At 43.6% G+C, this 25,521-nt stretch overlaps 1 protein-coding gene across 1 annotated transcript in view; it reads right to left on the bottom strand.

The window, feature by feature from the left end:
* ptprn2 (protein tyrosine phosphatase receptor type N2) overlaps positions 1 to 25,521 on the bottom strand; it is an 891,364-nt gene that overhangs the window by 25,907 nt on the left and 839,936 nt on the right. Inside the window, exons 17-18 of the mRNA XM_080212823.1 lie at positions 10,047 to 10,124; positions 3,622 to 3,741 (exon numbers count right to left, since the gene is read on the bottom strand). Coding sequence (XP_080068949.1) covers positions 3,622 to 3,741; positions 10,047 to 10,124 — 198 coding nt within the window. The remainder of the gene's footprint in view (positions 1 to 3,621; positions 3,742 to 10,046; positions 10,125 to 25,521) is intronic.

Below are 25,521 nucleotides of genomic sequence, written 5' to 3'. Positions count from 1 at the left end.
TTGGCTCAAATGGTATATGGTACACAGGCTGCCTCCCATCCTATACTACCTCACCATGTCAACATATCCATCTATTGCTTTCTCCTGCATTTATCTCGCTGCCCATTAAATGTATCCATGCTACTTGCCTCAATTGCTTCTATTGGTAGCGAGTTCCACAATGTAACCACATCCTGAGTAAAGAAGTTGCTCTTGAAGTCATCACTGAATTTATTAGTGACTATCTTATATTCATAGAATCATTACAATTCAGAAGGTGCCTGGGCTGACAACAATCCCACTCAGGCATTACCTCCATAATCTCATGCATTTACCCCCACTAGTCCCCCTGACACTAAGGTCAATTTAGCATGGCCAAATAACCTAACCCACACATCTTTTGACTAGGGGAGTAAACCGGAGCACCTGGGGGAAATCCGCACAGACACAGGGAGGATGCGCAAACTCCACACAGACCCAAGCTGGGAATCAAACCTGGGTCCCTCACTCTGTGAGGCAGCAGTGCCAACCACTGTGCCACCGTGCCGCCCTCTATTCATGTCCTCTACATTTGGACTCCGCTACATGTATAAACATCTCCTCTGTCTGCAGTGGCATCTGCTTTACATCAAATAAGGCTCGTAAGATGACTTTATTTGAGATAATAGACTCTAGCATTCAGCTTGACTCAGCCTTCACAGCCAGATCAGCTGGCTCATGCTGTTGCTTATGCTCTACCCAAGCCTCCCCCCCCCCCCCCCCCCCGCTTTCTACCTCTAATTCCAGCAGCATCTATGGCTGGGAGACGGAACAGGGAGGGCTTATTCCAGCCACACCATACAGTAAACTGGAGCGGCAAAGCCTCCAGCAATATTGTAGCTTCCCCTCTCTGGAGTGGGCTTTATCTTCTCCAAGCCTGACCAGCTTAGTAATACACCCAATCTGTGACGATCTAACTGCTACATATTTACAATTACAGACAAAACGTAGCTTTTATGGAGACTGATGTTTCCTCCTATGACTGAACAGCAGCCTTGATGGAACTCTGACGACACTGACGAACAACATTCAGATGGAAACTTCAACTTTCCTATGTTGCTGCGCTTTGTTTTATCTTTTTCCTTTTCACTACTTCAAATCAAGATCACAACTGGGAAACATTAAGAAAGCTGGTCCTGTGCTTTTAAGTTTTAATTAGGGACCAATAGCAGCTCGCAAGACCGATGAAAATATGGGTCTCTCGTGCAATTGTGTAAACATAAAATATGTTTGATCATAGAATCCCTACAGTGCAAAAGGAGACCATTCAGCCCATCGAGTGCAGCGACTCTCCAACAGAGTATTTTACACAAGCTCTATCCCTGTGTTCACCCTCCTAACTCAACTAACCTACACGTCTTGGGATGCTAAAGGGCAATTTAGCACGGCCAATCAACCTAACCCGCATATTTTTAGACTATGGGAAGAAACCTAGAATTCAATCCTGGTCCCTGGTGCTGTGAGGCAGCAGTGTTAACCATTGTGCCACTGTGCTTTATATTCTGATAATGGGTGCTACTGACAGTGGCAGTGCTATTGTAGATGGGATCCTGCCAACGTAAGACCATCTAAAATGGGGTTAAACTCTGGGTCTGAATCCATACAGTCCAGTATGCATCTCCCCCCCATTGATTTGGTGAATATCCATTTACCAGATTAGGTAGCAGAAGACATTCTGATGAATCACAATCATTTCACTGCGGTATTACAGTTCAGCATAAACACTGGTTTCCATAAGACACAAGAGAAGAATAAGGCCACTCGGCCCATTAAGTCTGCTCCGTCATTCAATTATGGCTGATAGTTTTCTCATCCGCATTCTCCTGCCTTTTCTCCAGAACCCTTGAGAACCCATCTATTTGTCTTAAACACACTCAATGATCTGGTCTCCACAGCCTTCTGCGGCAAAGAGTTCCATAGATACACCACTCTCTGGCTGAATCATCCCTTTAGCCTGAGTTTGTGCCGTCTGGTTCTAATTTCCACTTTACCCCTCTGCATCCCCCTGCCCAGAAATACCTCCTCACTGGGGAAAAACCCCGCTGTTTAATACAAGCTTCCACAAGCATCACTTGTTCTCAATTCACGCTAAAGCTAGTCCTGGTTTAGTCTTAAAGGGACCCATATGTCTGAAATTGAGCTCCACCCCCCCCCACCCCCCCAACTATCTCCACACTCCCATCCCATCCCTCTCCAATCATCTGACTTCCCCCCTCCCCCCACCCACCCTCGTAACCATAAAAGGTATGGTGCAGGAAGCATGAGTCCAGACGAAACTGGGATACAACCCAAGAGCAAAGTGGTCGGAGTGTCAACAACATATGATGGAACAGAATGTGATGAACAAGCTTATCTGGTATTCAAATGCACAAGCAGTTGGCTGACAGTCAAATGCTCCGAGCTCGTGCCAAAGATGTGGCTTCTTGGCAGCAAGTAGGAAAGAATGGGAACACATAATGCCATCGGCTTCAAGGAATGCCACAACTTTCAAAGCCCAGAATGTTTGCATTGAGAGTTAAAGTCTTGAAAGCTGCCAATGCCTTGAAATTGTTGCTTACCTTGTTTGTTTGCAATTGTTTGATACTTGTGTGAAATAAGGTACCAGCTTTTGCCATTTTAAAAGAGGGGTTAAAAATTGAGTTCTGAATTACCAAAATCTTGCCTGGCTTATTTTCCATCCATTCTCCTTTTTCTAACAGAATCATACTTGGATTACAACATGGTATGCATCACACTTGTGCATGGAACAAGGAGGATGTTTTAAGTATATGGTACATAATGTGAGCAGCGGTAGCCATGTCACAGGACATCAGTAAAAAGTCTGACAACAGACTTTTTACTGTGTTTACACCAGTCCAACGCCGGCATACCCACAACAGGACATCAGAGCAGAGGTTGTGATTGAGGTAATGGCCATGCACAAGAAGTGTGGCTAATTTCATGAGACTAATTCAAAGTCATAAATGTGAGATAGTGAGAGCAATTAGGAGGATGGGAAAAGAAAGTTGCTCGCAAGTGAGAAAAGGAAAGGGAATACGCAAATGGGTCTCACAGAAGCTTAGGTTCTCTGAGGAGACTGGCATCAGGCCAGCTTGTTAAAATAATACTTCACAGATAAACGCTATCAACATGAATAATTCACGGCCTGAAAGAGACTGCAGTTCATAAAGTTGCTCGAAAGAAAAGCTATGCAGTAAGTTGCGAGGCAGTGGAGTGGTGGCATTGTCACTAGAGCAGAGACCCAAGGTAATGCTCCAGGGACCCGGGTTCAAATCCCACCGTGGCAGATGGTGAAACTTGAATTCCACAAAAATCTGACATTAATGTCCTTGAAACAATTGTTGTAACAACTCATCTGTTTCACTGTCATCCTTATGTTGCCTGGCCTACATGTAACTCCAGACCCACAGCAATGGAATTGACTCTTAAATGTCCCCTTGGGGATGGGCAATAAATGTAGCCACATCCAATGAATATTTTTTAGAAAATCAGGCAAAATAAATAGCTCTTTTTATAATATGTTATGATGCATTTTTGAATCACTGGCATAACAGCAGAAGTATTGATCTTTATTGGAGCACACTGTAACAGTGATAGCTTTACCTCATAGATGTGGTACAGGTTGGAACCCTCATCCGGCCAGTAGTGGTAACATTGCTTGACTCCATTTTCAGTCAAGGGTGTCAGCATGACGATAACAACACAGCCATTCTCCCACACCATCTGAAGGAAAGAATAAGAAGAGCCTGTAGTTGACAATATGATGAGATAATTATTCTGTATTATTATCACTGAGATGTAATTGGAGTTCATACACATCAAGAAAATGTGAACATCATTTAATTGTTGTTCATATTTCACTTATCAATGTACAAAGAAAACTGATGCTGCAACTTCCATAGAATTTTCTTTTCTCTCTCAAATAACTGTTCAGAACTGGTGTCCCTTCCCCAGATTCTCTTTATTTACAAACTCAATTCCACTCCTAACAGTGCTCAATTCCACTTCTAAGAGTGCTTCAGGTACAAAGTCAGAATCTGGAGTGTCGGTAGCCCTGACACTCCTCAATCTATACAGGTGAGACCCCCTGATTGGGCAGGTAATCATTACTACAATCAGGGAGCTCATACTCAATGAAGCCGACTTCGTGGGCCTCATTGAGGTCATTACAGTCTCCAAAGTCAGTGGTTAGGCTGGAAATTACCAGATTCTTTGAACTTAGTGCTGAGTCTTCATCAGTGACCTTGCATGGTGTCAAATTATTGACATCAAGCCAGAGAAACCATTATTTCTCCCTACTGCAATAATAAAAATCTGAGGTCAGGTACCAACCGATTCAAGAACAGCTTCTCCACCGCTGCCATCTGACTTTTGAATGGACCTACCTTTGCCTGATCTTTCTGTATACCCTAGCTATGACTGTGACACGACATTCTGCACCCTCTCGTCTCTTTCTCTGAATGGTATGCTTTGTCTGTACAGTCTGTAATAGTCATTGTATACTAAAACATGTGACAATAATAAATCAAATCAAATAATTTAAGCCTGGAATTCTCTGGCTGTTCACGCCAGCGGGATTCTCTGGTCCCGTCAGTAATGCATCCTGACCCATGGGTTTCCTGGCGGCTTCAACGGGAAATCCCATTGACAGTGGTGGGATCAGAGGATCCCATTGTCAACGGATGGCAAACCACCTCCCACCACTGAGAAACATGTGGCTGAGAGGCCAGAGATTCCCCCAAGTCTCAGAATAAGTTAACTGTAGCAATTAGTATAAAACTACATAGCTCATTATGACATTTGAATGTATTGTGGCTAAAGATTGAGTTTTCTTTTAAGTGTGTATAAGCTTCTACTAAATCCTAAGACAAAAGACCAAATCCAGTTGCTATGCAATGATGTCGAATGTGCATTCCCATTATATTTTACTTCCCATCAGATTTATAAAGACCCAGGGAAACCATTATCAAAATGAGAAGAAATATATTTTTTATTGCAGTAATAAAAATGCAATGATCGAGACCATCAAATAATCATTCAGCTGTCTCCTCTGTAGACCTAATGAATGGAAATCCAAGCCAGTCATCTACCTAGTGGACAACCTGAGAGTGAAAGTTAGAGGTTTAAAGGTTAAAGATCACATATTAATGTCACAAGTAGGCTTACATTAACACTGCAACAAAGTTATTGGGGAAGTCCCCTAGTTGCCATGCTCCAGCACCTATTCGGGTATACTAAGGGATAATTTAGCATGACCAATGCACCTAACCAGCATGTCTTTTAGACTGTGGGAGGAAACCAGAGCACTTGGAGGAAACCCACACAGACATGGGGAGAACATACAGGCTCTGCACAGACAGTGATCCAAGCCAGGAATCAAAAACAGGTCCCTGACACTGTGAGGCAGCAGTGTTAACCATTGTGCTGCCCCCAGGTGCTGTTCAAAATGAGAGCTCAGTGCATGCAGAAAGCAATTTGAAAAGTTTTAGAGACAAGGATATCAAGAGTTGTTTCTCAAGTATGCTGTGTAAAGCTTGACCACTGCAGCTGAACTGTGACATTCATGAATGCCAGTTAATAAATGATTTGAATGTGGCCTTTTTATCAATTTATTATTGAACAGCTAAGTCTCTCATGTTGGGAAGTCAAAAACCAAAGGGAGTTGTTATATATTTAAAAGGATTGCAGGTTGCTTTAAGAGCTGATCACATGATTTGATGGTGATGTCATTTGGGTGTTGGCACAGGCTGCTGTTTTACTTTCAGTTTGTACTCTGTACAGTGCAGGGAATGTCTCATTCAATAAACCTTGTTGTTAGTTTGAACCTAATGTGAAAACCACAGCTTTTGTTTTGTGCAAAACCCACGACCGCTAACATAGTTAGGACATTACAGCACAAAGCAGGATTCAGAGTGTTAGAGAACCTGGGGTGGGGGAAGGGAATGGAGGCAGATTGGAAAACAATCACGGGGGGGGGGGTGGGGGGGGGTGGGGAAGACAGAGAGGGAATTAGAAAGGGAAAGATTGAAGGTAGAGACAAGAGGAGAAGATAAGAAAAGCAGATGGGAACAGGATGAGAGAGGTAGGAATTGAAAGGAAAGAAGAGAAAAGAACAGGGAGATGAATGATGGAGAGGGATGCTGAAGGCCTAGAAATGTTGAATGTGGAGATTGTAGAGAAGCCAGATGGTGCTTCATAAAGTAGGGAGCCATGGTTAAGATGCTACACAGTGAAGGGGGAGCCATTTTGGACACTGCACAATGAAGTCAGGTTCAGTCGCTGGCGGGGTTGGAGAGGTGGGGGGGAGGGACCAGAATGTTCCGTACCAAAGGCAGAGTGGAGCACTGAAACAATTATCTTTCCTTTTGGTTTGAGTGGTAGAAAAGGGAAAATTAATGGGGGACGGGGTAGGAATCAATTCTTTCAGGGTATGGGTTTTGGGGGAACCTCGTTGCTTTGGTTGGAAAGAGGGCAGTGGTGGGCATGAGGTGAGGAGGAGTTGAGATGCTGTGTGCTGTTGGTAGAACCGATGGCATTCTGCAGGTACAGTCTATTGGGTCCCAGGGGAATTCCCTTCCTAAAGCTCTCCACCATAACGTCTCTTTCCTTCCTTCAGGTGCTATTAAAACCTAAGGTAGCGATGATCTTACCGGCACATCATGCCGGCCGATGGAATGGCTGAGTTGGTATGATCGCGCGAGCGGTGAAAAATCAGGTTCTCGTCCAGTTTCTTGCCTCTCATGGTTTTACTGGCCCTGGATTTCTGGAGTATATGTAAATCCTGATTTAAATATTATTAGTGAGCATGAGGCCCAGTCTTTTGGGCTCACTCGCCTTAATGGTCTGGCCGGTGAGGATCACATATGGTCCCCATCAAGTGAGATTCGACATAGTGGCCTCTCCCGTGGGACCTGGGTGAATGGGGGCAAGGGTGGCAGTGCCTCAAGCGATCAGCTGGGAGGAGGGGAGATGCACACGCAGCAATTGGCAATTGGCTGGGGCAGCAATCGACCACGCTGGGGGGTAGTGACCGAACGGGCCAGTGGGGGAGTGATCGACTGGGGAAGGGGGAGGGGTGCGGGAGAGGGGTGAATGACTGGGGGCGGGGGTGCATAACTGGGGGTGGGGCGATTGATCAGGGGTGGGTGGGTGTGAGGGCGATATCCAGAGGGGGTTGGGGGGATGGAATGGTGATGGATCGATCTCTCTGTTCTGTGCACATGCAATTGAACCTTCTGGACTGAGCAACCTGTTTTTTGCTAAGCATAGGCCCTGCCCCCTCCCCATATGTGCAGCAACCTGATTGCGCATCATTTTTTGCACCACGTGCCAAAAGATTTTATGTATGGCCTCACCAAAAAAAAATCTGAAACTCCTGTTTTCATGCTTGTGCAAAGCTTAATTTGGTAAGATCGCCCTCTAACTCTTTGACCTGAGCTTTTGGCCATTAAAATGCTTCTGTGAAGCACTTTACAATGTTTAATTATGTTTGCGATGTTACTTAAGTTGTTGTCAACTCTGACAAAAGGGTCATCCAGACTTGAAACACTGGCTCTGTTCTCCCCTAACAGATGCTGTCAGACCTGTTGAGATTTTCCAGCATTCTTTGTTTTTGTTTCAGGTTCCAGCATCTGCAATCATTTGCTTTTTATTTAAATTGTTGGGGTAAACCAATATCTGCAGGATTAAGTTGTTGAGAGGTGAGCGTTGTTATTTGTGGTATGTTGAATAATTAATTGATTGTGCTGCATATCATTTCTCAGGAATTCAAGGTGTTCTGTTTTGTTACTGAGAGGGAACTTAATGGATCTGTCTGTCATCACCAGCCTCTCTCCATTTATCCTTTCATGCTGTTCATTCACTACATCAGGACAATGGGAGAATTTCACAAATTCCATTCTAATCAAATTTTAAAATTTATTTATTAGTCACAAGTTGGCTTATATTAACACTGCAGTTAAATTACTATGAAAATCCCTAGTCACCACACTCTGGCATCTGTTCAGGTCAACTGAAGGAGAATTCAGCACGGCCAGCGCACTTCAGCAGGTCTTTCAGACTGTGGGAGGAAACTGGAGCACCTGGAGGAAACCAGTGCAGACACGGGGAGAATGTGCAGACTCCGCACAGACAGTGACCCAAGCCGGGAATCAAACCCAGATCCTTAGTGCTGTGAGGCAGCAGTGCTAACCACTGTGCTGCCCTGCACCACCGTGTTGCCCTGGCATCTAACCAACACGTCTTTTGGACTGTGGAAGGAAACCCGGTGGAGAAAACATACAGACTCCTCTCAGACATAGGGTACCTGGTGCTGTGAGGCAGCAGTGCTAACCACTGTGCCACCTTGCCACCCTGAAGTGGCTGCACAAGGTGAGTTGAGTGCACAAACTACTTGTGGTAAGAATGGTGGAATTCATGGTGAGCGCAGAGTGCTGCTTTGCTCAGTCAACCCAGCCCAACTGTACTCAATGAGTTGCATAAACTGATTCTCACAGCTCCACCTGTAGGCATGACTCCTGTGGAGTCCTTGGAGGTGTCATGGAGTATGGGGAGCGAGCAGGAGTATGGCATTGAGATCACGGATCAGTCGTGATCATATTGAATATCGGAGCAGGATCGCGGAGCTCAGTGACCTTTATTCGTTTCCAATTTATTAATGTTCCAATGTCCTACAACCATTCAGTATTTGAAACATCCAGCAGGAAGCACTAAACATATTCCTGCTTACCAGGAGAAATGAGTAACAGGACACTCAGTAAGTCACAACAGCTACTATTTTTGACATTGCCCAGTAAAGGTGAACAGGATATTTCATGTATCGGAAAGATTAATCGGTCACTTTTCATCTGCTGTGCTGCCAGTAATAGAAGAAATAGTGAACCCTTCAAACTCTTTTTGTGTGTTCCAGGTGAAGCCATTTCTTTACGTCACAACACAGGCAGGGATTCTCCGGTCCTGCACACCTCGCTGTCGCTGCTAGCGAGAATGGAGAATGTGGCGCTCAGCCAAATCTCCATTTGCTGCAGTGGGGTTGGAGAATCCCAGCCGTGGGCGAGGCTGGAGAATCCCAGCCACAATCTCAAAATACAAGCTCTTCTTTACTCTCTGCTTTCTCACACAATTTGACCACAGCTACTTTTGTGCCAATGGAGGCCATTCAGCCCATTGTGTATGTACAGTTAATACTTTACTAGCACTAAGAGCTCAAATATTATTTGTCTGACGATTTCCACATTCCAGCATTGCAGATGTTGAACAAAGCACAGCTTAACTAGGATGAGTTCTGTTGGGAGAGTTTACTTACTGGTGCTTGAGTTTCTTATGAAGCGAGCGGTTTTATAGCAGGAGAGATCTAAGTGTTTTGCAAAACATTCTCAAAATGCTTTGTGATTTAGCTTCAAATCAAATGGCAGATGAAAGACATTCAATGATCATAAATGCAATTATAACCAACATAAACTTTCAGATAAAACTCAGTCCTATAATAAATCCAGGTATCAGCTGTGAAGGAACAGTGCTTTATTGCAGAAAATAAAAAGTGAAACCACAAGCCTGTGGTGAACACAAACAGCCAGGACAACACAATAATGGACCCACTCAGGGGCCTGCTTTATACAGGGTTCGGTATACAAGCTCCATCTGGTGAGTTAATTACCAATCTCCAGAGGGTTCGGGTTCAATATATTCAATCAATAATTCACCATCCATGTGTTGGAGGTTATTGTTAGCAATGGGTTAACAGACCTTCCAATTAAGTCTTAACTTGCAGTCAATTATTCAATAGAAGCCACTGATTTCCAAAGGGCCACAGGTGGCACGATCTGTTGGTGGAGAATTGTGTGTGGAGTTGGATCAAAGAAATAAAGGTATTTTATGAAGAAGCAGAACTCGTGTCTCTTTTACTCTACAGCAGCCGAGAGGCTCAAACAGGCCCCAACTATTGCAGTATTTTAACAAGTTCCCTTTCCTCCAGCTCTTCCAAATTTCTAACGTGTGAAATATAAATAATGCTCGGACAGATCTCTTACCTGCCAGAAATCTGCAACTGTGGCAGGAAGTGGGCCTTGAGCCGCAATGTATGCAGGGTTCCTGGGGTCATGGTCCATCTGGATAGAGTGAAATGAGAGGTACAGGGTTATCCTGAAGGTTTAAGTACTTGCTAACCACGTGATTCATCATCACAATACAATTCATTGCAGATCAGCACATTCATTCCTGCAGTCCACAGTCATGTTCACAGGCCACTGTGGTGGGGGTTGGGTTCAACTCCACAAAACAAGGTTAAACGTTAAGAAGTTAGGAAGAAGAAATTAAAGACGTGTGCAATAAAAGAAAGAAGAAGAGGCCTCTATTTACATACCACCTTTCAGGAAGTTTCCAGGCACCATGCAACCAATGAGTGTTTTTAAATGGAGCCACTGTTGTAACATAGGAAATACAGAAGCCAGGTGTTGCGTGGCAATGGGATAATGGAATGGCCAGAGTATGTGCTTGTCGGTGTTGTTTGAGGGGTATATATTGAACAGGGCACTTGTTAGAGTTTCCCAGCTTTTCTAAGAAATGCTGATGAGATGGTTTACACCCATCCGAGAGGGCAGACGGGACCTTGGTTACATCTCTCCTCTGAAGGACGGCAGCCCTGGCAGTGCAGTGCTCCCTCAGAGCCGCACTGAAGCATCCAGTTTAGATTTAGAGCTCAAATTTTGGGAGAGGGTCATAAGAACATGGGAACATCTTATGGATGGGTCTTAAAGTAAAATCTTTTCAACTCCAAGGTGATCGTCAGCCAATGGGGCCAAGATGGACACAGGAAGGCTAGTTGGTTCTAACATTTCCCTATTCGTACATAAGCTCTGTCAAATTTTCAAACCACAAGACAACTCCTTTTCTTTTTTTCATTCATTGTAAGCGAAACAAAAAAATTCTAAGGACAACAGGGTTCCGTAATCAGCAGTGAAAGAGAATTACAGGTCAGAAAATTAAATTGGATGCATATTTAACAACCAAGCACATGGGAAAGGCAGCTTTAATGTGCTCCTAAGAGATGCAAGATTCAAAGAAATCTGCAGCAGTACTGGAGTGCTGAGTTGGGATTCTTTTCAGTGTTATGGATAGGATTATTTATCAATCACTGGACCATGACACAACTAAGGGCGCATTACGACAAATGGTCTTCCAGAGTTGTTGTTTGGATGCATTAATATGAGGCCCATGTGTGCAGGGTAGGTCAAGTTCACCAACATTGATGTGAGCAATGTCTCCTGTTGCTTAATATTGCAACAGTTTATTAAAAAAGTAATATAACACATATGTAGTCACACCGTAAAATACTCTGGTACAAGTTGAAGTCCCCCCCCGCCTTCCCTTGTCATACATACTCCATTTCCATGTGTATATTGTGTATTACAAATCCCAAATTTTGTGTGTTTTGGATCCTTCAGATGTTAGCAGAAGCCATCCAAGCAAAGAGGCAAAAATATTCATAGCCAAACCTTTCCTTGTGGAACAGGGGCACGATCTTCGACTCCCCAGCCCACACAAATCTTTACTTTCAATAACCTTCAATTGTTTACATTGCTGGTCCTATTGTACGTTTTTCAGAATGGGAGTGATCAAACCATGGGGATGTAGAGAATTGTTTATTTATTAATTATTTATTAATGTCACAAGTAGGCTTACATTAACACTGCAATGAAGTTACTGTGAAATTCCCCTAGTCCTTACACTCCAGAGCTTGTGTGGGTACACTGAGGGAAAATTAATATGGCCAATACACTTAACCAGCACGTCTTTTGGACAATGGGAGGAAACCAGAGCACCCGGAGGAAATGCACGGAGACACAGGGAGAATGTGTAGCTTCCGCACAGTGACCCAAGCTAGGAATTGAACCCGGTTCCCTGGCACTGCGAGGTAGCAGTGCTAACCACTGTGACACCGTGCCTCCTTGTACTCTTGGAAACTGGAGGGAGACCTATTTGGATTATTTTTTGATGCCACCAATATAGGACTAAGCTGCAGCAGATACCCAAAGTCTTTTGAAACATGGATTAGAACACTTTTAAAGAATTTTTAAGGCTATGCCCATTGTTAAATTGAGGGTCTGAGACATCTCTTGTATAGTACTACAATAATACTTTGACACAACATGTGAATATTGGATTGTTCAAAACGCAAATACTAACATCATCCAAATTACCAAATTATCAAATTACCAATGTCTCTACTTTCTCAGGAGGCTAAGGAAATCGGCATTTCTGCTATGACTCTCACCGATTTTTATAGATGTACTATAGAAAGCATCCTTTCTGGATGTATGACACCTTGGTGTGGCTCCTGCTCCAACCGAAACTGCAAGAATGTAGCCCAGCCCATCATGCAAACTAGCCTCCCACCCATTGAGACTGTCTACACTTCCCTCTGTCTTGGACAAGCAGCCAGCATAATCAAGGAACCCCACACACCATGGACATTCTCTCTCCTATCTTCTTCCATTGGGAAAAAGAAACAAAAATCTGAAGTCACATACCAACTGACTCAAGAGCAGCTTCTTCCCTGCTGCCATCAGACTTTTGAATGTACCCACCCTATATTAAGTTGATTTTTCTCTGCACCCTAACTATGACTGTAACACTACATTCCGCACCCTCTCCTTTCCTTTCCCCTATGTACTCTATGTCTGATATGCATTGTCTGTATAGCGGGCAAGAAATAATACTTCTCACTGTATGCCAACGCATGTGAGAGTAATAAATTAAATCAAAATCAAAAAATTTAAAAACATGCCTTAAAATGTGAGTAATGGAATTGTACTTCTTTCACCATCATGATCAGCCTCTCACCTTAAATGGCAATTTAATGGACACTAGTCAATAGCAGTGAAAGATTCTGCACTTTCTCCATGTGAAACTCAATGCATGAATATTTACATTTAAAAACCTATTGATTTTGGCAATTATGATGTGTGTTTAAGATGTGAATGAGGGGATCACATGATGTAGGTGCGGGAGTGACAACATTTTCTCGAGCTCTGGTGCCACTCATCTTTTCATAGAATCATAGAAACTTTTAATACATTTCTTTATCCTGATGCACAGCCCATAATTCGATCCTGATGTATATAACCTGTGCAATGTTCCTGGTTGAAGTTTGGTGCGGGGGAGCCGAGTTAAGTCAGGAAGATCCTGGTTTGATTGAGGTGGTCAGAGCAGGGACCAGTTCGCAGTGGCAGTTTCGCCGGTGAGTGGGCCAATGCTTCGGTGATGCTGTTGGTGGCGAGATGATGGCCACCATTATGAATGAAGTTGTGGACGACAGTCTCTGCTCCCTGGCAGAGAGTTTTGGTTCCGATACTGATGAGCTGCAAGAACTAAGAGAGGCTGGCACAGTGGCACACAATGGTTAGCACTGCTGCCTCATAGCACCAGGGACCCATGTTCAATTCTGGCCTCGGGTCACTGTCTGTGTGTAGTTTGCACATTCTCTCTGTGTGTCTGCATGGGTTTCCTCCAGTTACTCTGGTTTCCTCCCACAGCCCAAAGATGCGCAGGTTAGGTTGACTGGCCATCATAAATTGTCAGGGGGATTAACAGGGTAAATATGTGAGGTTAGGAGAATAGGGCCTGGATGGGATTGTGGTTGGTGCAGACTCGATGGGCCAAATGGCCTCCTTCTGCACTGTAGGGATTCTATGATTCTATATCCTAAAGAGAATGGATGAAGTGAAGAAGAGAATTCGGTCAGTCGAGAGGGCAGTTTCATTGGTGAAGACTCACCTTCAGTTCTTGGAAACCCTGCTGCATGGCAAGTTGAACATCCAGGTTGATTTCGGGAGATGGGGCCGGCGAAGGAGTGTTCCCAAAGATGTGCTGGGGGTGAATTCCCCACTGAATTTGAGAATTGGCTTCCATGCTTTCACAATCTCGATTTGAGGGCTAGGTGTTTCAAATTCGATGAGGCACATTGCACCCGGTCTTCGAGGCTTGGGGGGTTGGTGAAAGGCTCCGACCACTGGCCTTATGTTGTCTTCTCCTTGGTGTTCATCAAGAAGGGTTAGAGGTGGTCTGATGTAAATTTAGCACGGCCAATGCACTTAACCCGCACATCTTTGGAGTGTGGAGGAGACCGGAGCACCCAGAGGAAACCCATGCAGACACGGGGAGAACGTGCAAACTCCACACGGTGTCCGTTCACTGCAGCGGAATGGGAAAATCCCACCTATGTGAATGGCCATAACATTCTAGCCAAAGTGTTGTTGTTGCTGCCTTAGGAGTACAAACAAATGAGTTGGTTACTGCTAAACTGCAGTTGGCATGTTGAATTGCATGTTATAATTTTCCTCTGGTCCATTAGCTGAGATGGGAATGAGGGGAGGTAAATTATTGCAACTGATCCCACAATTTAACTTCCCTTCATACAAAGAACCATAGAAATCCTATAGTGCAGAAGGAGGCCATTTGGCTCACTGAGTCTGCACTGACAACAATTCCCACCCAGCACCTATCCCCATCATCCCACATATTTACCCCCCAATCCCTCTAACCTACGCATCCTAGGACTCTAAGGGGCAAATTAGCATGGCCAATGTAACTAACCCACACACCTTTGGATTGTGGGGGGAAAATGGAGCACCCGGAGGAAACCCACTCAGACAAGGGAAGAACGTGCAGACTCTGTACGAACAGTGGCCCAAGTCAGGAATCAAACCCAGGCCCCTGGGATTGTGAGGCTGCATTGCTCACCGCTGAGCTTCTCAGTTGGCTTGTGCTACCCAGTTGCCCCATGCTGCCCGGTTTTGAGTCTATGATTCTGTTGTAAACTTTCACCACATGGTGAATTTGCCAGCAACATTTTATAATAGGCTTGCAGTGTGGTGTCAAAATGGTGAATCATTGAAGCTTTTTGCATAGATGTCACTGGGTAGGGTTGATGTGACATCCACATTCACGGCTTCTGGCACAACATAGAACAATCGCAGAGTTTACTCCCTTCCAGTGCAGTGAAAGGATGTACTAGAAGCAGAAAGAAGTGGATAGAAACCACTTGTAAAGAATTCAGTCCAACCTCAGGGGTCAGACATTGGTCTTTAAAGTAAATTAATATTTTAATAGTTCTCCAATCTGATGAAGTAATTAAGGAGTTAGAAGAATTTTCTTGCTTTTTAGATTTGCCTATTAATTGCAAGCATCAAGGAAAATGTGTTTTAATTCTTTAGCCAAGATGAATAATTAAGTTCTTTATGCCTCCATTATATATCTAGAAAAGGTCATTATAAGTTTGAGAGTACAAAAGGCTCTATTCTGCGATCTTTGTGCTTCCTATATTTTGCTCTGCCTTTTATTGTCTTACTCCCTATCCAGGTCACATGAAATTCATTCAGCTGACGGCAGCAATTTGGACTTGGCGAGAAGTTCCGACTGCCACACAATGAATTTCCAGTGTAAATCTCTGCAAAAATGCACAAAGGGAAGTCGCAAACTCCTCGCACAATCTGATTGTCACTTGGATGGTACACAGCCAGCAATTACAACACACAGAAGGAAGAAAGATAATAGGGAGACAGCACGTTCTCCTAATATCCTAGCAACATGGAGCACATTCCTAATGACAGCCTTTTGTACGAAAGCTGTAATTTTTCACCGCGTAATTAAAGTGAGACCTTGTATTAAGATTCTCCAGTGTTTGGGGAATGTAGCTGGCAATGTATTTATTTTTTTTTCCTTTCTCCCTGTCTCCCTTATGAATTTAATAATAATCCAGCAGTTTTCATGGAGTAGGTGTTAGCGAGGCTTCTTTCTAAATACCATTGGATAAATCAGCTTCTCTCATTCGCCCTGGATTTCCCATTCACCATAGCGACTGCACAGCCCCAAAAAAATCATTTTCGCGATAACAAGAAAAAGAGTTTAAACGGAAAAAAAAAATTTAAATGGCGGGAGTATCAGAATCCTCACAAGAATTAAGGATATCGCAGCAACTGGTTGTATTACATCTGCCCAAAAATTATTCGATATTTGGATTTGTGTCAAGAGTTATGCACTGTCAAAATTTGGACTGCCAAAAACCACCTGGATTAATGGGATATAAAATCAACATTGCGTAAAACGGCCTTTTGTTGTCAGAGATCTTGGGATTAACAACAGCTGAAATAAAATGAGTCACTGCTGCATGCCTTTTATTTTCGTTAAATTAACCTGCTTAACAGGGCAGAATAAAAGAGGGGACCGTTTTAAATCAACGCCAATCAAACGCAGGCAAGGTCAAAACATGATGACAGGCGAGTCAAGCTGATCTGAAGCACTGCTCCAATTGGTGGCTCAGCTCCACACAGTCAGTAAGTAGGTTGGACTCTACATGTCTGGGGCAAAATGCACAGCACAGCCTGCTGCCAAGCTGAGTGCATGAGGAACAATGTGCACTGTTGGCCTGGCCATCTAGAAGGAAAACACAGCTCGGACCAACGTTGTTACTTCTCCATTGTACTGGAGACAGGGTGGCACAGTGGTTAGCAGCGCTGCTTCACAGCACCAAGGGACTCGGGTCTGATTCCTGACTTGGGTCGCTGTCTTTGCACAATCTGCACATTCTCCCCTGCTGGAATTTTATGGACACACCTGCTCTGGAATCGGGGCAGGCGAGGTTCGCAGGACAGCATTCTCTGTTGGCCTCGGGTCGGATCTTACGAGCCTCGATGGGCGAACTGGTAAAATTCCAGCACTTGGGTCTGCGTGGGTTTCCTCCGGGTGCTCCGGTTTCCTCCCACATTCTGAAAGATGTGCTGGTTAGGTGCATTGGCCATGCTAAATTCTCCCTTAGTGTACCCGAACAGGCGCCGGAATGTGTAACTGTGTCCAGGGACACATGCAATCGAGACATAAAACAAATACTTGGTGTGAAAGATCTAGCGAACAGACCCCAGAATGTGGCGACTAGGAGATTTTCACAGTACCTTCATTGTAGTGTTGATGTAAGCCTATTTGTGACACTAATAAATAAACTTTACACTTTAAAGTTGGGCACTTGGTGTGTTATGTATGTAACTACGATACGTTTAGATTTCCTCAACCATCTATCAGGTTTTTGAGCCTGAACATATCTCAGTTATGGGCGGCATGATAACACAGTGGTTAGCACTGCTGCTTCACAGCTCCAGGGACCTGGGTTAGATTCCTGGCTTGGGTCACTGTCTGTGTGGAGTTTGCACATTCTCCTCATGTCGGCGTGGGTTTCTTCCTAGTGCTTCGGTTTACTCCCACAGTCCAAAGGTGTGTGGGTTAGGTTGACTGGCCATGCTAAAAACTGCCTCTTAGAGTCCTGAGATGCGTAGGTTAGAAGGATTAGTGGGTAAATATGTGGGGATACGGGGGTAGGGCCTGGGTGGGATTGTGGTTGGTGCAGACTCGATGGGCTGAACGGCCTCCTTCTGCACTGTAGGATTTCTATGATTCTAGTTCATTAAAGTGGCTTCAAGCCATTGCTAAATAGTCGTACGTGTGAATTTCCTGCAGCTAAATTGATTTGATATGAGCGCAAAATTGAGCCAGGAATTTGAGTTGGAGTAGGAAACAACAGTGCAGAAGGAGGACATTCAGCCCACTGAACCTGCAACGACCACAATCCCATCCAAACTCTATCCCTGCAATTCCATGTATGTACCTAGGCGCTAAGGGACAACTTAGCATGACCAACCCCCCTCCTCCTCCAACCTGCACACCTGGAGGAAACAAATGCATACATGGGGAGAATGTGCAAACTCCACACCAACAGTCACCCAAGGCCGGAATTGAGCCTGGGTCCCTGACACTGTGAGGCAGCAGTGCTAACCACTGTGCCACCATGCCACCCGTATTTGTACAAGTAACAGAAAAGATTGGAATGTTTCTATGAATTCATGTTGGTAAATGGGCTAAGGTGAACGCGCTGGGTGATTTAACTTTCATATGTAAAACAAGGAAACTGTAGTGCAAGTTCTGCACTTTTCTTGGGTGCTAATTGTTTATGGTTTTCTTTTTACATTCTGGCACAGGCTAGTTAAATTGGCAAGAAATTGGATGCCAATAGATATTGGCAAAATGAATGCAAAGAAATACATTTTATTCAATTTTAGTAGGAAATAAATGAAAGAAAACGGTCAGTTCTAAATAAAAACAGCAATTTTTGTCAAACCACCTGGAGAGTCATCTCCATAATACCTTTCCCCTTTGTAATCTTACATATTACGTTATTAATTAAGAAACACTGGGATGCAAAAACATATATTCTAACAACTAAATTCTCCGAACACCAGGAAAAATTTACTTTTTACTGAGATACGTTTTTAAAAGTTTCCAGAAAACGCACAAGGGCTGAGGAAGTGTAAATTGTTGCTCAGATTAAGTGGTCAACGTGGCTTATTGCCTGAATCTTTTTAAAAACATTCATTATTGCTTTAATCAGCTGTGATCCACTGCCTCGGCATCATTATGGAACATTTTCTATTTAAGCGCAAATGGTAGCTTTTTATTCATACCTCGGAAGCCACACTGAAGAGTTTGAAAGCAAACTAAGCCTTTAATGCACTCGACAATTTCTTGATGCCACTCTCCCTGAGAAGACTGCAGCTTTCCATTTACTGAAACCACCCTACCATTCAGCAGGAAAGATTACCCTTTATTCACCAATGGCTGATTTCACTACACTCTAATAATGACTGAGTGTAAATGCGACAGATGTAATTATCACAATTTTGTTCTGCGCAGTGGTTCTCCTGATGTTGTAATTACAAGTCTTTCTTCCCCGACTTGCATCAAGCTGAATAAATATTGCTTTTGGTTTCTTGCATATTGTTTAACAAAGACAGGGACGGAGTAGGCTTTACCCTCCATACTGTATCTATGCAACTCGATTATAAAAAAATTAGCAAAGCCATATTTTAACCAAATTCTAGGGCAATTTCTTCCAGACAGATGAATCAGCAGGCCATTCTACCTCCAACCTCTATTGCCTCTTTGTTATTATGTTTTTTTTAAAAGGCTGCAGTTTAAAACGTATTACAAATCTGATATATAAGAGCCTGTGTGGGTTTCCTCTGGATGCTCCAGTTTCCTCCCACAGTCCAAAGATGTGCAGGTTAGGTGGATTGGCCATGTTAAAATTGCCCCTTAGAGTCCTGAGATGCCTAGGTTAGAGGGATTAGCGGGTAAGATATGTAGGGATATGGGGGTAGGGCCTGGGTGGGATTGTGGTCGGTGCAGACTTGATGGGTCGAATGGCCTCTTTCTGCACTATAGGGTTTCTATGCGTCTAAGTTTCTAAACACTACCCAAAATGTTGAACTATCTTTCTGTTTCAGAGATGGACAGAGGTCCTGCTGTGTTTGAGGTTGTAATTAATTACTTTTCAGCCCAGTGAGATTGGCATTATACTGTCTCACATATCTGTGTGACTTGCATGAAAATTGGTAGGAGTGGGGGCGGGGGGAACTTGTTTTTTGACACTCTCGATGGAATTCTACCACCCTGGCCGCCATGGAATCTGGACGGGTGAGGGACGGACAAAGGAAATGTCCGTTGTTCTTGGGCGGGATTTTCTGGTCTCGCTTGAGTGAGGCTGTAAAACTCTACCCTCTGAATTTTGCGCTCCTCTAGCTCAATTGGCCACTTTCACCGGCTTCAGGTCAGATCAGCAAGTTCTTGTTCAGGCAAATGCCATTTTGAAAAATTATATCACAGTATCAAACAGAAAATGCTAGATACACAGGCCAGCCAGTGATTGAAAGATTAATGAACTGGGTGTGATTCTTAAACAGAACTAGCTGTCCCTACATTTCGCTCAAAAATGTGACAAGCAACAAGGATTCTCTTGCCATGATTTCAGCTTTGGCTTATCCTACTTAACTCAGCACCACTTTTCCTTGTCTCCATTCCCTTTTGGCTAAAATCAAGCATCAGATCAAGCTCAAGATGGGCTGCAATGCCTCATATTGTCCGCTTGGATCTAGTTTGTCTCTCTTATGGGGACTATGAATTGGGTTCAATTGGTTTTTGAATTTGGTTTTTGGAGCAAGCAAGGAATGGATCTGAGTTTGCCTGGTCCATTCTGAGCATTGCTTCTGTAACTTTAAGCATGGATTTCCTTTGACTTTGTTAACATCTGTTGAAATGTTGATTCATTTTCCTCTCTACAAATGCTGAAGGATTTACCGCATTTTGCATTTTCACCTCGTCCCTTTTATTTGTATTTCCACTATAGCAGTTGGACCTTTCACCCAAGTAAAGTGTGAAGGTTTCCTCACAGGTCTGTACTCTGATCTTAGATGTCCACTGAAATCCTTCAACTGACCTGATTCCACAGAAGCCTTTGTTTGACCCTAGTTGTAGTAGACTTTTGAAATTTAGTGGCACTGCAGATAGTAAAGTTTAAAGTTTATTTATTATTGTCACAAGTAGACTTACATTAACAACTGCAACGAATTTACTGTGAAAATCCCCTAGTTGCCACACTCTGGCGCCTGTTCGGGTACACTGAGGGGGAATTTAGCATGGCCAATGCACCTAACCAGCACATCTTTCAGACTGTGGGAGGAAACCGGAGCACCCGGAGGAAATCCATGCAGACACGGGGAGAACAAGCAGACTCCGCACAAGCAGTGACCTAAGCAGGAATCGAACCTGGGTACCTGGCGCTTTGAGGCAGCAGTGCTAACCACTGTGACACTGTGCCATCCCATAGTATTTCAAGAACTAATAATCACCAGATGAAAATTACAGTGCAGGCTTAATACTGCACTTCCTTTATTGGCACTGCTCTTATAAGGCTTTGACCACGACTCACTACAAAAAGCAGCTGATTGTATTGACAGCTCAGGGAAGTCAGTGTTAAGACTCAATGGATTCTGACTGCACAAGAGGCTGGTTAGCCCAAGAAATGACACATCAATTATCTTCCCATTCACTCTGCAGAAGTCTCGGGCACACTCTGACGTGCAGTAGATTGAGAAATGGATGTGGTCTCTCTAAGACAGAATTTATGCTTCCCAACTGCCTTAGCCACATGAATTAGAAGGGAATATTCCCCATGCCTCCCCCTCCCCCATCCCCACCACTACAAGCCCTGGCACTGTTGGTGTGTTGGCTTGATTAACAGTAGAAGTGAGACAAAAGGCCTCAGTACCCCAGGCACAGGGCAGGGAAAAATTGTCCAGGGATGTGGATATTGCTGAGAAGCCCAGAGGTTATTGCCCAACCCTAATTCAATCACACTCCTGACTTGTTCCCTGTCAATGGTGGACATGCTCTGGGGATTCAGGAGGCCAGTTATTCGCCACAGAATTCCCAGCCTCTGACCTACTCTCGTAGCCACAATATTAATATGACAGGTCCAGGTAGGTGCTGGTCAATGGTAACCAACAGGATGTTGATAGTGGGGGATTCAGCAATGGTAATGTTATTGAATGTCAAGGGGAGACAGTTAATTTCTCTCTTATTTGAGTAGTTGTTGTTTGGCACATGGCATAAATGTTATTTGCCACTGCCCAGAAGGAAAAAAACAGTTTGGACTGGCATTCTTATTTCCCAGTTTCTTTGGGTGTTCCATTTTGAGGTATACAAGACAAGTTAAGACCAGCATTCTTATTTCTCTGTGTTTGCCTTCTGGGTGATGAGCCTGAATTTTGCCCAGGTATTGCTGCTTGCAGGCACAAACTGCTTCAGTCTCTGAGGAGTTATGAATGGCACTGAACATTGTGTAATTATCAACAAACATCTGACCTTAGGATTGCTTTCCAATAGCCTATGTGTTCACTTTCTGTGGGGGCCTAACAAGACTCGGACGTGGTGCCTTTCATGAGTGAACCTGTTCAAACCTGCCCAGATTTACACATGAAGCATTGGTACCTCTGGACGTAACAATTAGTGATGGCACCTTTAAAACTTCAACAAGAATGCCTTTAGGAGAAAGGAGGATACAGTCGAATAAAGTTACCATGAACTTACATTCATAAAGCACCTTTAATGTTGTAAATATCTCAAGGTCCCTCACAGGGATGAAGCAACAATATGAGAAGTGTTTTGGTGGAAATAATTGAAGGCATAATCAAAGAAGAAGGATTTGAGAAGTTTGGCAAGTGGCGATAAAGGCATTGGGGAAGTGGGTTAGTGTTGAGGAAAGAGTACTCAGGAATACAGTTGAGCTTGCATTAGCTCCTGCGGTAAGGTGGAGAGCAGAAATCAGAAACAGTTGGCCAAGGAGACTGAGCTGGGACACAATGCTGAAGGAGGTCCAGAAGTTAAAGCTTAAAGTTTATTTATCAATGTCACAAGGTATTTTTCTTAATTACCTTAAACTGTAGGCTTACATCCCTACTTCTGACCTTAGGATTGCTGTTCAATAGCCTATGCTTACATTAATGCAATGAAGTTCCTGTGAAAATCCCTCAGTCACCACACTCCGGCGCTTCTTTGGGTACACTGAGGGAGAATTCAGTATGGCCAATGCACCTAACCAGCATGTTTTTCAGACTGGGAGGAAACTGGAGCACCCGGATGAAACCCACGCAGACATGGGGAGAATGTGCAGAATCCGCACAGACAGTGACCTGAGGCTGGAGTTGAAACAAGGTTCCTGGTGCTGTGAGGCAGCAGTGCTAACCACTGGGCCACCATGCAGCCCTAACCCAATGAGGTTTTGAAGCGAAACAAAGGATTTTCAACGTAATCTACAGGGGATTGGGGAGGCTGTGGAGGTCAGAGATGGTGGAATAGTGAGACAGCGGAGGACAGGATGCCTGTGGGTGGGCTCAAGTTAATTTAGGGCGAACCTTGGGAATCTGGTGTGAAGAGCTCAGCAGTGGTCAGGCCTGGAAGTGGCCAAAACAAGCCATGGGGTGGGGGCTGGTATAGGAAAGGCTAGGGTAGAGAAATAGTTTTAAATGTTTGGATGCGAGCAGAACAATTTTGTAGGCACTAAGTGGTAGATGTTTTAAAAAAAACCTGGTGGTCCACAGGGGTTTCTGGTTCTTTCATGTTGGGTAGTGATTACAGCAGCAATTATAATTGTCTAGAAGCACAGCAGTGCTGGGACCAGCAACAGCCACGGAAAGAATGCAGGGATATGATAAAGGATATGCCTAAAGATAGATTCATCCATTGTTGTTCGGTTTCACCTGTTTCTTAGTTCCTGCTGGGAATCTGCTGACATCAATGTCAGTCTACTACGTGTTCTACTGAAAACACAGCCCAGTCAGGCTAGACTTTTCAGTGGAATCATGTGATGTGGAAGCATAATAATCACATTTTAATTTAGACAGCCTTATTGCTTCAACAGTCTGAATTAAAATGCAGATGAAGGAGCGAGGGAGCAGAACTGTCAAGGATTTAATAAGGAGAAGCAGAAAGTGGTTTTTCTGAGCAAGTTCTCCATTCAAACCTCAGAGGCAGGAGACACAAGAAGCCTCTTGGTGAAGGCGTCAGGAAAGTACGGAAGACTGGAACGGTTTGTGAGTTGCTGCCTTTGAGGTTTTGGGTCGATTGAGAGTTGGCTAACTGTAAGATTGCTGAAGATAGTGAGGGGAATTTTCCTGTCCTACCGACCACAGGAATTGTAGCAGGCGGGACACGGACCATGCAAAGGTCTGTTGACCTTGGATAGAATTTTCTGGCTTTGGGGCGAGTTTGGCCAGAAAAACCCGTCCAATGAGTCCAATACATCAGAGAGTGCAATCAACAGCTGGCAGAATCCCATTCTCAGATGTGAGTGCCTACTTCCGGGTGGAAATAATGTGATTATAATGTGAAACCCGCTACAAGTCATTGAGGTGAGAAGCAAAGAAGTATTTAAATGGAAGCTGGGTAATGGTCATAGAGTCATAGAGATTTACAGCATGAATACAGGCCTTTGGCCCAACTTGTTCATGCCATTTTTTTTTAACCACTAAACTGGTCCCAATTGCCCATGTTGAAGAGGAAAGGAATAAAAAGATATGTTTATAGGGTTAAGACAAAAGATTGGATGAAAACTCATGTAGAGTATGTGACGATACTGTGCCTTTAAGTAACGTAGTTGTGTCATATTTCCTGTGCAGGAATTTTTTAGCAGCCAGTTCTATTTATCAGCGCTGCTTTTTCTGTAACCAGAAGCCCTTGTTGATACTGCAGAAGTGCAATTGATCTTAATTGCTAGAATGTTTGTTTTAATCTGGTCTAGTGCAGTTCTGCTATTTTAGTGTTTTCCCTTGAAGTTTTTCTGAGTAGGGTTGATTAGGTTGATAGGCGACGGGACTAGATTTACACAGAGAAATAAGCTCCCCATTGCTGTTTGGAATCTTTAGAGAAGAAACTCTGTGTGTGTGTATCTCTCTTTCTCTTTATTTGGAGACAGGGCTCTACCAGAAAATATGTCTCCTTCTCTGAAGTTCTGCTGCTGGAGATGGAACTTTGTCTTGAAGCTATATGGGAGTCAGAAAACAGGTGTCTTTCTGTATCTGTCCAGAGGTGTTAAAAGGCTGGAAATGCAGCACCCACATGAGGCTATCTGTTGTTGTGCTAACTGATTCTGAAGAAGGATGTGTGTCCATGGGGATATTGCATAAATTGGAACAATAGAGATAGCTCTGTGTTAAGAATTATAATTTATCATGTTTCACTATTTCAATTGGTAAAATTTATGCTAATTCTTTTTGTTATAGTTTAACTGTGTTGTTAAATAAAGTTTGTTTTAAGAAAAGCTTCCTAGTGGGTCAATAGAACTTCGAAAGAAATACCTTTGCTCACACTATTGCTAAAATAAATGAAAAAATGGGGTCTAGGCTAAAGTCTCAGCTAACGTACCTTGGAGTTTCTGATCTGGTCCCTAACAAGTACAAACATGGGATAGTTGGACTGAGTGATCCATTCTTGTGTTGTACAAACAATGTTATTCCATACAATTCTAAACCTAAAATGAAGGCAAGTTGGTTATCACACTGTTTTCATGAGGCCATTTGAATTGGCCGACTGGTAAGATTTTGTTCGCAGGCCATCAGAACAAGCTATACAGTAAATCCTGTCAACTCTCCGGAGCAGATAGCCCTCACCCAGGACATGATCCTGAAAAAAAGGTTGAACTTTAAATTCCCTTCTTGGCAACTGGCTAGAATCAAACTAGCCTGATACCATCAGACAAATAGAGCAGGGTGCGGGAATTGCTTGTCCATCAAATTCTGCATTTGGCCTTCTTCAAATGGTACAATGGAAATATTAGAAGATCAGTCCAAGAAGAACCCAATTCCATCCATAATTTCCCTTTGTTATAACATTTAACAAAATCCCGAGTCACTATTTCGCTGTATGCAAAGCTCTGTTTCAGAGAAACACTGGGAAACATGTTGTAATAAAAAAAGCAAAAAAAGAAAGGCTTGTATTTCCAGAGCCCGTTTCACAGCCTCATGTCCCAAAGTGCTTTACAGCCAATGAAGTATTTTCTGATGTGAAGTCTTTGTTAGAGTGTAGGAAACACAGTAACAATTCAGGCACAGTAAGGCTCCTACATCA

The sequence above is a fragment of the Carcharhinus amblyrhynchos genome, chromosome 2 (genome assembly GCF_965287045.1).
Source record: "Carcharhinus amblyrhynchos chromosome 2, sCarAmb.v2.hapA, whole genome shotgun sequence".
Classification (NCBI taxonomy): Eukaryota; Metazoa; Chordata; class Chondrichthyes; order Carcharhiniformes; family Carcharhinidae; genus Carcharhinus; species Carcharhinus amblyrhynchos.
The sequence above is the reverse complement of the archived record's forward strand: the minus strand, read 5'-3'. Positions and strand labels throughout refer to the sequence as shown.